The 14,703-nt window shown below is 35.5% G+C and overlaps 1 protein-coding gene across 5 annotated transcripts in view; it reads right to left on the bottom strand.

The window, feature by feature from the left end:
* Positions 1-2,333: 2,333 nt before the first annotated feature.
* CNOT2 (CCR4-NOT transcription complex subunit 2) overlaps positions 2,334-14,703 on the bottom strand; it is a gene marked incomplete at its 5' end in the record, with an annotated part of 39,727 nt that continues 27,357 nt past the window's right edge. For 4 of the 5 annotated variants that reach the window (XM_082003441.1, XM_082003440.1, XM_082003437.1 and 1 more), the window contains 5 exons: positions 2,334-2,896; positions 10,439-10,583; positions 11,147-11,247; positions 12,101-12,150; positions 12,247-12,308. In XM_082003441.1, coding sequence (XP_081859567.1) covers positions 2,810-2,896; positions 10,439-10,583; positions 11,147-11,247; positions 12,101-12,150; positions 12,247-12,308 — 445 coding nt within the window. In that variant the 3' untranslated portion in view covers positions 2,334-2,809. The remainder of the gene's footprint in view (positions 2,897-10,438; positions 10,584-11,146; positions 11,248-12,100; positions 12,151-12,246; positions 12,309-14,703) is intronic. The other variant, XM_082003439.1, reaches the window with a different exon arrangement.

Here is a 14,703-nt window from a genome sequence, read left to right as displayed (position 1 = left end):
ATAATGCTAGTAGAATGTAAAAACATATTAAATAAGCCTCAGACCTTAATTGTCAGTCTTAAAAATTTCCAGGCCAATTCAGTGGCCAACTTGCCACATATGTAAATGAGGGCTGCGGTTTTCTTCCTTTCAGAAAAAAAAGGCATTTTAATTTTTCATTTTTTTTAATTAAATGTGATATCAGCTAGGAAGTGTTTCCAATTTTATACCTTGTTTTCCATATAAACCTGTTTTTCCTGCTTCAACCCAGAGTGCAACATGAAATTAAGTAACAGATTTTGAAGCCTCCATATATGCTTATTTAATTGACAAACGAAAGCCAGACTGTTCCTCCCTTTGGAAGAAGCGAAGCACCACTTCGCTCAGAGATGAGAAGTTTGCCAACATCAAGCATTTCACATTTTTGACATATTATGCAGTTGAATGCAACTGTATCATCAAAGTAACTTTTGGGAGAACTTGGGTTCTCAATTTCAGCCTAATTGTTTTTAAAGTACCATAGGTATTTAGTAGGACAGGATACCATTTTTAATGTAACTTATCTTGCTCCCTTTAACATATCAGTTGTTCATTTCCATCAGATCGGCTATGCAGAGGAAAAAAATGACATTAAAAAACCCCAAGCCCATATAATAAGAAATCATCCCATTTGATTTGAAGAGATAAACATTGTTTCAGGAATCCTTAAAAAAAAAAAAATCTGACAGTAAAAAAATGTAACACTAATTGTGGAACAAGCAAGACACTTTTGGAAAACTACCCTTTTTTAAATACATAAATTTATGCTTAATAGTGAAATATATGTTTGTATCTGCTCTAATTTGAGGGGAAAAAAAGGCACCCTCTTTTTCAGCTGTGTTAGCCATCATCTGGATTATAGCCATTTGCTTTAATAATAATAAAAAAATAATCAATAGGGTTGTATTTTTATGTCTATCATCTTCAAATAGATATTTTAAAAAGTGTAGAATTTGAAATTGTTATACACTTGATACAGAACCACAGCAATGCCATTCATGGTCCAATTTCCAAGCATAATTCAACACGTGCCAACAAGCTAGTTGTGCACTACATCGAAAAATAGGTCAAAACCTAAAAATAAACCCCCACAATACACTGACATGTGTTTCACTGCCCTTCCTTGCTTTGGTAGTTTCAGGTATTTTGAAATGGTTTGCCTCACCAGAGGCAACTCGATGAGAAGTGGCAGTCACATCAAGAAAAAGGAAACTATCCAAACGGTTCAGGTTCTTCTTCCTCCGCTCTAGCAAACAGTTGTTATTTTCAGACCCAGTGTATATTCGTGTGTGTTTGTGTCTGGAAATTCAGGTACTAGTGATCATCAAATGAAATGTATTTCTGTTTTAAGCAGGGAAAATACCAACCTGGAATTAAGCTATGATCAGTTCTAAACCAAGCCTCTTCCAAGTGTTCCTTCTGTCATGAATTCCTGATGCATCTTTCTTTCATTTGAAATGTTACCCACCCGCCTTTCTAAAAATAATTTGCTATTTGCTATTATAGAGAGGGGATCTGAAACCAGAGTTAACCAAACTTTTTGGTTGTGGAAATTTTACTGTGGAAAAGAACACAAAACTCTCTCATAAATTTACTTGTCAGCAGCAAAAAGACTCTTCAAGTGTCTTAACCACTGTACAGCTCGATAGTTTTAATACTTCAACATTTTTTTTTCCAGTTTTCATTGTTGAAGAAATAATTTCACAATCTCAAATCAAAGTCAACACTGCAGTGAGGAGAGCTTTTCTACTTTATTACAAAGAGAAGAAGCCTTTATGTGGTCAGAAAATACAAGATTGATCTTTTTTTTTTTCTCTTCCTATGAAACGCTGCTGTTCAAACAGCCAGAGTGAATTGTCTCAGTTCACTTCTTTAAGTCCCATCACATTCACTTGGGTATGGATGTCCTTGGCTGCTGAAAATCTGGCCCTTTAGTGCACAGGGCGACAAAGTAGTCCCCTGACCAGCAGTTCCAGAATGTCCCGTTTTCATATATTGCATCCATGCACACCTCCTAAAAATGAGGTACAGCAGGGCAAACATTTTCCAAAATAGATGTCATATATATAATATATACACATTCGTACATACATACCTTTATTCATGTGATGTCCAAAAATTTAAAAAAAATGTACACATTTATTACAAAATCGTAACAAAGACTGGACAGTGTTTTGCTCATTCTGGAAAGATGAAGCTCAGTAATACACAACTCTGGAAACTAACCAGAGACTGTGGCAATATCTTTCTTCTAAACAGTCAGATATTCTTGCATTAAGCTTGGCGAAAACTGCCTTTCAAAAACAGAAGGGGAAGTAAAATGAAGGAAGCAAACCTTGCTCATCTTTCCAAATGAAATACGAGAAGGATCTTCACATAAAAATGCACAAACATTTTTTATTACCAATAGTGCTACAATGAACAATGCAAATTTTGTTGTCTAATTTTTTGTCTTTTTTCTTTTTTTTTTTTTTGTTTTTACATTTTGGAAAACTAAGTGGTAAACTTTTGTCAGTGTACTCGCTTGTCTTTACAGACCCAAGCTTGTCTGCTGGCAAAAAATAAAACAAAAACAAAAATTCAGACCCTGCTCAAACTAAAGAAAAACAATTACAAATTTAGTTGTTGGGCAGCACATAATTAGTAAGGCAGGACCTCAAATGGTGACCCTTCGCATGAGCCAATTGCCAGATCCTTAAGGAATTAAAACCAGGATGCCTGAGCCACATCAGTTCTGCAGTTATGTTGAGTATTGTGCTGAGACAGCCATACCCCAAGAAAAGGGAAGTCTTTAGAAGGCTTGCTGAGCAGGGTTGTAGTTGAAGGTTGATGGCAGATGAGGCCTTTCTTCTAGTTTGTCATATTCCAGATGGAACTCCTACAATTTAAAAAAAAAAAAAAAAAAAGACAAAACCAAGTAAAACAACGTATCATTTACCTGTCAAGAACTGTTCGTTCTACCAGACATACTGGAAAAGCACAAATACAGAAGAGATCCAAGTCCTAACTTATCTCAAGGCAGAAACACATGATTTCGCTCTCTGTGATTGTGTATCTTAATTAAGAAAAAGTCAATATACCAAGCCATTACACCTGCAACATGTAGGCTCTCCTGTTTTTTTTAATGTTACATTACTCTCAGAACCCTAGTTACGATCTCAAACAATATTATATGTATACACACAAACTACAAATATACAATCATGGCATGAGATGACTTATGAATAAAAGCTTCTGTCTTTCCACAGTTCAGATGTACAGAGACTTACTTGGGATGACCTGAAGTTCTGGGATATTTTGTGCCATACTACCAGACCCAATTGTAAGTTAAACTAGCTAGGTTTCTCCTTCTTAGTACAAAATCGGGGAACATTATATAAAATGCTAGACACAAACTACTGAAACCTATTTAAGCCAGAATTTAGCAAAATACTTCACCACATTTCATACTCAAATTTAAGGTCCAGACTCACCCAACCCTCCTGTACATCCTGAGCTCCTGGTTCCTGTAACCTGCTTTGCTAATATCTTCCATGAGAACTTCTGCAGGCGTTTTATAAACAACCACACAGAATAAAAATCTTTGTCCACGTACTCAGATGCCACACAGGCTACTGGTTCAATAATAAGCAGCTTAACTGTCTCACTGGCAAAGTCACCTGACTTTTGTTTGAGGATGTCTGGTTTGCGTAATCATAAAACGCTTCACTGATCCAGTAGGAATTCTTATGCTGATTATAGCGACTACTCCTCCTCCTACTAAGATTGCAACCGTCCTTGATGTCTAAATGCATCCCGATTACTACAGTGAAAAGCAGTTTCCTTCCCTGTGACCTTAATTTGTGCACACAATCCTAATTAGTACACTTCGACATTTGGTGCTTGCTGCTTCATTCATGCAAAAATGTACACGGACTTACTTAAGCCTTATGTTTTTCAGATCATTTCAGCAGTCTAAGTGTATCATCCCCATTTTCATTCAGGAAGCAGGGTAAGCAGAAGTTTCAGGATTTTTCTTTAATGCTGCTATTTGGTAGTTCAACAACAGCTACTTTGGACACATGCTGTAATGTGTTTTGTCTAACCCAGTGGAGAACATCAGCAGAACATCATCTGTATCTGCAAACTTACCCCACTATTTTTAAATACAGATGAAAACACTAAGAGTAGTGAATAGATTATTTTAGAACACTCCCTAAAGCGATTAAATAGTGTAATATTTCAGTTTTTACAGGTAGACAAACCAAATTAAAGACCAAATCAATGCAAGACTAGAAATAAAATCTAGGAAATCCAACTCTCGGACCTCTCTTCTTCACAGCAAAACAAGGCCCATTCAGCATGGAAAGAACATTCAGCATGCTAAGGAAGCAAAACAGGGGAAAATGCTAAGCGCTCAGTAAGCCTGTATTCCCCAGAGAACACAGTCCCTAAACCTGGAAAATCCCAGCAAAACCTATGTGAGGTTACAGCCATCTGCACTGAAGTGCTGCACATCTGCTTCATTTCTGGCTCCCCGCTCTACTCCAACCAAGATTCGGGCTTTTTTACGTTGTATATATAAAGTCAGTTGGTTTTGGCATTCCTAATTAACCCTGCATGCCAGTTGGTGTATGTTCTCTTTTGGGGCAGGTACATACACATGTGCCAATACTGAAGAGACGCCTGCTCCCTCCTTTTGTGAGAAGCAAGATCAAGGTGTACAAATCTATGTGGGTATTTTGGTGTCAAAGGCTGGTTTTGGTTGGGTGGATCTTCAGTAATTCTGAAGTCATTTTTTAATTGAAAAAAAAAATACCACTGAAACCTCTCCAATTCATGGCTTTCAAAGTTTCCATTTTGCACACAATCATGGAAGGGTCTGCACATTACTATCAATCTATGGTCAGCTGTTGGGGAATTGCTTCTTCAACAAAATTGTAAACAAAGAGAAGAGTTCATTAATAAAAGCTTCTACCAGTTACCTGAACCTCCACACACTCTAAAATGCCTTCAAAATCACCCATGGAAAATGGCTACTTAAACCAGTAAGATAGCATCAGTAGCCTACAAAGGGCTTTCCAAACTTAAGGTGGTTGTGAGCCTCTATTGGGAGTAGCAGCTGTGAGCAAGGTGTGTGTCTGAAAGAAATGCTCAGGAGCTTGAGCAGCCCTTCGCGTGCCCCAAGTTGGAAGCCTCTCATTTAGAAGAAGAAATAGGATTCCCTACCAAATTTCCTTTAGGAGTATGTGAGTTGATACCTCAGACTGACATCGATTTTTAAAATAAACAGGCCTTTTTGATTTGCATCCCAGTGTTGGCAATGCTCAAGTTCAGTCTCCAGTAGTGTATAAGAACACCTGAAGTTACATATGACAATACCAAAAAAAAGAACTCGTTGACAAAATATTTTTGAAAACTAAAAGGCAATTATTTATTATGTATAGAAAAATACTTGTATTACAGGTATACTTTATGTTTTTGCTTTTGATTCCAGGGGCCACTGCGGTTTAGGATGTGAACAGTAGCACTGATATTTTTTAATATAAACAGATACAAATAAAATGTAAAAAAATGCCATTTATCCAGTGACAAACACCTCTTAAATTGTTTTATTTTCCACATGGAAGTAATTATTAAAAATTAAATATATTTTATTAACCAAGAATAACAAATACTAAATGCGTGTAGAAACTTACAGCACATGTACGACACTTAATAAATTGTTCTATGCAAAGAAATGAATCACTTTTCATGTCATCCTCAAAACTTGTTTTGATGGTAAAGTTACATCGGCCTGCACGTGTACAAACAGTAATAGGTAAGTCTACTAAAAGTAGAAGAGATTTGCTTAAGGTGATCCATAGCATTCATAGAGCAAAACAAAACAAAAAGCTAACTGAATAGGAAGTGTCCTGAGGACAAAATATTCTGGACTGCCTAAGTCCATCGAAGGAGACAACAGAAATCCCATGGCTAGCTCAAAAACTCCAAGTGGGACCAAAAAAAGTAACATTTATACTGACTTAAAGATAGATGCAAAGACCCAAATTTAAATGAGGGGCTGAATTAAAATGCTACGGCATATCTCTATTAGAAGAACAAATTTAACTTTCTAACAATTACAAAAGTATTTCCATTAATACCGATGTTAAAAGGAAAGGAAGTAATTTAATATACGCAGCAACCCCTATAAGCAAATAAATACTTGGAAGTTTAACCTTCTCTCCCATAAAGAATTCCACATTTTATAACTACAAAACAAAAGTAAAAGGGTTTTATAATCTTGTTCCTTAAACAAGTTTAATTCTCCTCACTTTCCAAAGGAGGAATTCCAGACAGTTTTCTTCAGACTATTTAAACCAGGATTTCAGTAAATGTGCAATTGTAGAAGGCATTTTTGCTCTCATATCCACTTCCTTTCCTCTCTCATTAGTCTCTCTCTCATGTCTCCTCAACAGCAGCAAACTATATAGCCAAATCCTCAGTGAAAAAATCAAGTGTCTTTAACCATACTGTACTTTCCACATGCCCTAAGATGAAAAACCATATATACAGACATATCTGTAATCAGCATTTTCCTGCATTTTGTTTTGCATTTAAGGTGAATTTGAAGTTCATTGTCATTCCTACTTTTTCACTATTTACTACCACGTATCAACATAGAATTAATTTTATTTCCTAACAGCTTAGGAATTGTCTCATTACTCAGCTATTTTGCTGCATCTCCTTTTGTCTATTATCTATTAGGAATATAAAAATAGAGCCTATAATAAAAAAGATATTATCTGATGTTTTCTTTAAAGAAGTCATTAAGTTTACTTCACTGGGCTTTGTTAAAACCAATCTAGGACACTATCAAAAAATCTATTAAACCACGTTTGGTTTATATGTTTACAAACTTAGTCTTAAAATTTAGTAGTATTATCTAAAGTGAACAGTTATATTTCACTGTATCTATTGTAATGCAGTGTAATTTAAAATAGGTACAATAAATACATAAGCTCATAATGCATAATGCACCGTGTCTGCAAAGCACAATAAATTAAAATATGTGCTGCCCTATATTTGAGCATATACACTATCACAATGGACAAATTCATAAAGCACCTTGAAAAACAATTTAATTTGCACATATAAGAGATAGCCATTTACCAGAAATAATTCCTGTCTGACTGCTTCAAAAAAGGACTAATGGAACCGTTAAACAGTAATTACTATTGTGGCCTTCTATGGAACTGATATTCACTAATAATGTAGCAGTTATAGTAAAAGACTGCAATTTATCAGAATTCTTTCTTTTCTTTTCCAGCTTCTTATATTTTTAATTTCTTGAAACATTAATTAATACTTCTGCATTTGTTAGAAAAAATTACTTGGCCATACTTTTCTTTGCATTCAAAGCAACATGGAGCTACCAAATACTGCCATCCTTGTTACGGTAAGTCTAGGTTAGTCTTCCTCCAAGGAAACGTCAACTCCAGAAATTGGTATCAGAATTAATACAATACCAAGATCACACCTGACACACACCTAAGTTCTTATTGATTTATCGTAGACAGAAACATCACAATTATTTCTAGCACATGATTCTTTTTCCATGTCAGAAAATAGCAATTTTTCCCCAAATCCTTCTCTAACTTCCTGTGATCAGTACTCCACTTGCCTGCTGTATTTTGCACCAAACTAAAATTAAATAAAGATTTCAATAATATTCCAGTTCCAATTTTTACATTAAGAAATACACAAGCCTAAGATACACAAGATACTATCTCTTCTTATGGACACTGGGGCGGGGGGGAAATCATGTTCCTTGTTAGCTTACCGCTGCAAGCGCAAAACTTTCGAAAACACTAGCTATCAATTGCTTCTTAATGGTGGAGGAATTATTTTCAGTATGCAAAGTAAAGAGAAGAGAATGTGTGTAGATCTTGGGCAAAATCATTCAGAGAGCAGTAGTGATTCGTATCTATCTCTCACCACACTACCTCCAGGAATGCCTAACAGATGAAGCCAGCTCTACTCTTTTAAAAGAGGAAGGATGTAATGTGCTAATTAACACCTCAAGCACTGGACGCTGAATTTCAGGACAGTACTCAGGACTCCCAATAGAGATAATAAGGTCTTCAAAAGTAATGCTTAAGCATCAAGTAGCAGCTTGATTTACATTTACTACACGTAGAAAAAGAAGAGACATTAAAGAGGCTACTATTCTTCTACAGTGAGCACCACTTCCTCCTAGTAAAAGAAATGTTGTTTTCACACAGGGTAAAAACTCAATGCCATTGATATACGAACCAGCATGAGGCTCTTATTGCTCATAAATAAATGGAACATATTTGGTTGACTCCAAAGAAGAAATCTATCCTTTCAAAAGATACTTACTTCCCCTCTGATGATCCTATGTTAATAATAAAATAGCTTTAAACAGCGTCCTGAGAAACCTAAGAAAGTATACCAAGCAGCAAATAAATAATTCAAGTAGAAATTAAAACTTTCCTTTTGTTTGGGTTTTCTTTTGAGGGGAGAAATGCTTTTGCTTAAAGGTTTTGGAATTACCTTGCACAAAAAAAAAAGCAACCAAAACAACAACAACAAAAAAACCCCATACACGTAGGGCTTGCCATTAAAACCTTCAGTTACGAAATCTTGGTTTTCTTATGGTCACAAGAAAGGCAGCAGAGGCAAAGTCACACATGCAAACGGACTAAGAGCCTCCCATACCATCTGGGGCAACTAAAAAGTTGATTTCTGAAGAGAGCTTGCACAGACTAAGTAAATTTACTGGGGAGAGAGAGGAAAGAAAGAAAGAAAGAGCATTATATCTAGTTAATCTCTAGATGATGGCAAATTTCAATATACTGGCTAGGAAGAAAAGTAATGCACTTCACAGAGGGGAGAACACTGAACTTTATTCCCTTTAAATTAAAGTTGATGTTTAAATAAAAACACATCAACAGACATGTAACTATGTAATGCAGTATTTCATAATCTCCAAGTGTATAGATGGAACTTGCTCACAGAAATGAAATGCCTTTTCAGCAAACAATTCCTAAGTTATGCTCCAGGTAAAAAGATTTCTGATTAAACGAAATGCCTATGTATTTGGAACCACAAAACATAGTTCCAGCATGCTAGAATCGCATCTATTGAGTTCAAGGCTTCAAGATTAATCTGGTCTGATCTGTTAAGTGTTTTTCAGAGAAAAGCAAGAGTGTTATGCTGCATCTACAGAAGGACTGACATGGAAGTTTTATGGATCTTTCATTGATGAATCCAACATGTTAAAACTTGAAGCAAAATCATGCCACATCCATAAAATCCCATATAACCAAACTAAAGTGGGGAATGAGATTCTTGACAAACTAGTTAGCTCAAACAGACTCTAGGGAGGTGTAATGGTTGTATGCATATTGTGAACGTATCTTTTTTTCAGCTCCAGCTGATGCTGAATGCCATCACCTTGTAGGGCAGGCTATATTCAAAAGAGCACACCTCTTTGCCCAATTAGTGAATGTCAGCATTCCTGACTAGGCAAACAGTGCTTTGGCATATCTACATTAGAAAAATCTTTGCTTTAGTGGGGAAGAGAAATCACAGAAATCACAATCCAGCCAGCAAAAGACATCATACAACATGGTCTTAAAAGTTGGAATTGGAAATTGGATGGTCTTAAAAGCTGGAAGATACTGAAAATTAATTCTCTTTGGGCGAGGGTAGAGAAAGTGAAGGACAATTCTGTGAATTTCTTCAGCAAACAAGTAAAGGGTGAACGTTACTGACAGTATTCATGGACAGAAAGGAACAAATAGACTGTGATAGGTGGGAAGGGAGAAGACTGTAGCTTTATGTTTTTTTTAATGCCTTTTGGCCTACAATACAGAAAACAAGCATTATGAAAATATACCTCCTCCCTAAAAGAAGTGATTTATTTCAAAAGACTCTGATGTTCAAACAACAAAGCATGAAAGTCCTGCAGTATGCTCAAGGAGAGACAGTTTCTGAAAAGCAAAACTCTCCCCACACCCCATCTCACTCCCATTTTTAATTCCAAAGTGAGATGTGGTAGATCCCTATTTAATTTTCTAAAGCAAAATAATAAAATATTTGCAAGCACAATTCTACAATGCCAAATAATGCTTTCTATTCTATAATTCTGTACTTGAAAAAAAGCTTTTGGTTTTAATAAAACTCACAGTAGAAGTTCTATGTCCTTGTACCTCCCAAAGAAAACTCGAAATAGAAAGACAGCTCCTCCTCTTCCACACGCAATCCAGTATTTTAGGCAATCTTTATTCCCTCACACATCAAGATATTGAACTTAAACAACAGGAGGTTAAAAAGTTTGATATTTTGGGGGAGGAGGTTGGGTTTTACTTTTGTCCTTCTAAAAATACATAGTTGACTGACTTAAAAAATCTGCACAAGGGAAAAGAGATACCTTAGCTACTTTCCTCCAGTTAAGACAGTCAAAGAAGTAATATGTTCCCCTCTCGTACGTATTGGTTTTCATTGTTGGCTCCATGCCGGGTGCCCTGGTGATCCATACTCGTTCTTCTTTGTGGTATCTCCAATCCCGGTTAAATCTTTCATTTTTAACAGGAAGGAAAAATAATTTTTAGTGTTAGTTATCTCAATGTGTCTTAAACTAAAATTTTAAGGGTTTCAATCAAAACTGTACAATGCATTCAAAACCAAAACAAAATTTCTAAGACATCATTATACCTGTGATGTCGTATCTCTTCCATACAATTATTACACCTCAAGCTAATCACATGTGAGACTTTAAGAAGTCCGGTAGGTTCAAACACCAAACTCTTTTTATGATTATTTACCGTTTTTCATTTTGTTACAGACAGATAAGTTAGACGTTTAATAATGACCAGCACCTGCCACTTTTTCCACAGTGCTTCAGAATAATGAAAAATTAATGAGACAGACTTTTGATTTCCACTATATGAATGAAAAAAAAGTACAAAATGGAACCAAGGTTGGAGGAGGTATTTGAAAAAAGGTTTCCAGCTTTAGATTGACTAAGTTTCTGCTTTCAATGTCTATCTTGTTGGGTGGTTGGTTTTTTTTTACATCTACTACTTGATTACTGCGATAGATTAAATCATATAAGACTGACAAAATAGTTTGAACGTACAGCTCTACTGCTGCTAATAGCTGTAATACATCTCCTCCATTCATGTAATAGAGATAAAACAGGAGATCTTCTCCATATCGGCCAAGTTTTATTGCAGCCAGCTGCAAAAGATTGAAGAAAATGAGGATGAAAAATCACAATAGATAAATGTTTTAAGACATACTATCCCACTTAAATAACACAAGGATACATCCAGAATGTGCTTCCATCCTAAGTATGTTGCAAATGATAGTCTAATATAACAGGAGTAACAATTATTAACAATCAATTTTTCTTCACTTTTAGCTAACTCTTCCAAGTTAAAGGATACAATAGAAAAATAAACAGAAGTAATGAATCAGCAACACAGAATTTTCTGCCTGTACTTGTGTGTACCCTTACCTACTTACTTTTTTTAATTTAAAAAAACCCAAAACAACACACATTTACATGTATTTCGTCACTTCACACTCTATTAAGTTACATTACTAAAATGTCTTACAGTATTTCTCAATTTCTCTTACAGAACTACAACAGTTGAAAGAAAATATATCTAACAAAAAAATCCCTATCCATGTAGATATTGAATGCAACAGATAAATATGAGAATATCTTCAACCACAATTCTGAGATTATCTCAAAAAGAACTATCTCAATTTAATATGGCGTTTGAATATTACAATATATGGACTATAGGAAGCTTCTGCTTTGCCTGAATGGAAAACCCTTAAAAACATAATATGCTCTTTTCCTAATCATGGCCATTCTCAGTTTTGTCTTCCCTTTCCTTTTCTAAGGAGAAATGGGTGCATGGTGTGTCCAATTAGCCAGTTAACACACAACTGTTCCTAAAAAGATTGAGGGCATCCATAAAATGCACTGATTTTGAACATTACCTATCTGAAAGAAAATTTAGAAAATTACTGGTAATAAATTAACAAAAAAATACGCGCGCGCACACACACACGTACTCACCTTATCCCTAATGTGAATGTTAGTTAAGTATTCAGATGGAACATGGAAGTCTAAAAAAGAATCGGAATTGATGCAACTATTAAGACATGTAAATGAATATAATTTGCAAATATTAATATTGAATTAAATAGTTATTTCTCTCTTACCTATGTCTTGAGGTCGACAAGGTGATGATGCCCAGGGTGACGCAAATTTGGGATAAAGATTTCTGAAGAATAAGAAAAGCACAAATTTATCAAAAATAAAAGCAAAACCCAAACCAACCAAACAAAAACCTCCGTAACCAACCTCACAAACCCAAAAACCATACCACACAACCAAAATCTCTAGCTGGAGTGAGAAGGAAGAATAAAATGAAATTTCCAGCCCCCTTTCCTAAAACAGCTACATTTATTGATTTTTTTTTTTTTAATATGCGGAGTAAGACTGCATTTAAACTGCCATGGGAATTTACAGGGTCAAGACCTCCTTTTTAATCTATCATTCCTTCAACTTAAGTGCCAGGGATCCCAACCCTTTTCAGGGATCCAATTTTACATAGGGTTTCAGTTTGCATAGGAACAGCTGCCACAAGCCTGGTAGGTTCTGATTTATCAGCTGATCATTTAAAAGGGGAGGAAAAGCTTATACTGGCAGATTATTTTTTTTTTTTTTTTTTAAAAAACTAGCCAGTAAAGATTTTACTCTTCTTCTAAATTTCAGTGATGACAAATAAACTGAATCCCAGGACAACATGGACATCAGTTTATTATGATTTAGTATTTTTCTTTCATATAGATTTTGCTAACATACATTATAAAAAAGTATTGAGCCATTAGTTTAATAAAGAGAAAATTATGAACCTTCCAACTCTACTACAATGACTGCTGTACTGAGGAATGAGTTTTCTAATTAACAGGTAAGGAAGTGGAAAAAAAGGACCGAACAAAATGTACTGTTGGCAGGTAGCTACAGTCTGCTTTTAATTATCCATGATAGCATGCTATTATGGTAAGTTTTGCAAATGAAACTTGAGTGTGGTACACCCTATCAAATCCTTGCTTCTTTCTTGTCAAGGCCTAATAATTACTATTAAAAAAAAAATACTGGAAACCTACTGAATTACCTGAACACAACCAACTGCCAGCTGAGCTATACAGGCCACACTGATCAAGTGGTGTCAATCTTCCTCTAAGCTAGTAAATCTCACTGTTAGCAAAAAGTTATGCTTCAGAGCCTGAAGGAAAATGTCAGTGGCAAAATCTGCAGATGCTGAAAATACCTAAACCATTCCTTCTACTGAATCGATAGGCATAGACAGGCATTGCCCCAAGAGGAGGAGTGTCCCGCAACGCCATCACTTCATGCGTGCCCTAGAGGTTTGGTTTCCTAGGGCAAAGAACCCAGGATTTTAGTCTTGGGACTGCACCTCTGTATGCAGTAAAAACTGAAGAGTTTGTGCACACTGTTCCCTCCATGATACAAATAAAACTCTCAAAATTTAACATTTTTCAAGGAGGTATTGGACAGCCTACAGTCTATTTGATGAATATTTCAGATCACTTCATAACATGAACAAACAGCTACATAATCGCTAAAGAATTGAATGTAGTAATGCCATATTTTTGAATTTTTGTTTACGGAGAATTTTAAGTTACCCTAAGGAATTAGAAGCCTATTTCTTAACAACAAAATACAGGACTGTACAGGCAATATATATTCATTCTTTCAACAACTGAAATAAATCTTAACCTACCTGCACAGAAAATCTACATAAAACTAGGAGTTCAAAGGTTAATTCAAACCATTAGAGGTATCTACAGAATTCTAAAATGTTGTTTCTAACAGCACATTTATTGTTCTAAGTGTTTATGTGAGACAGGTGTCTTTATCATCAGAATACCTCACACGGCAAAAAATTTCAGTTTTCCACATGTGAAATGCTTTTAGTTTTTCAAACAACAATTCATAAAGGAAGCAAAGCATGTGTAACATAACGCAAGATGGCAGGCCGGACACTGAGGACTGCACAGGCTGTTTGCAAATCTTTTGTGTAGTATAAAATAGAATCAGCTTTCTGATACAGAACTGTCTGGATAAAATATTAACCCTACCCCCTCCAAGGCCCTCTACAGCCTATACAGAGAAATTAAATGTTAAAAAGCTTTTAAAAATCCAGTTATTTACTGCTAAGGAAAAGCAGCAGCATGCCAGGTATATATATCCTGCTTATGTACGAAGATACGCTAGTAAATTTGGATGCTGTATTCCAGAGCTGCATAACACAGCTACAAGTCATCACATCATCAAAGCATGTTTAGTATTTCTCTGCAATGATACTAGTTTTATGTAGACTTTCTGATAGGTATGTTAAGCTCAAGTTTTATGCTAGTCATTAAAACTAATGAATACCATTGACTAAAATAACAAATAGTATCACCAAAATTAGCATCACTACTACTATTTTGCACTCCAACATCTAGAAAAAGTAGCTATTTAACCGAACAACATAACTAGATTCCACCTGTGTCTAGGAACAGCTCAAAAATTCAGGTACCGCTATACTTGAAAATATTTTAAGGAGCAAAGGCATTCTACTTTCAGCTGATCATCCTCAGCTTGAG

This window comes from Phaethon aethereus (genome assembly GCF_964289735.1).
Source record: "Phaethon aethereus genome assembly, chromosome: 1".
NCBI lineage: Eukaryota > Metazoa > Chordata > Aves > Phaethontiformes > Phaethontidae > Phaethon > Phaethon aethereus.
This window is presented reverse-complemented; position numbering and strand designations above follow the sequence as displayed.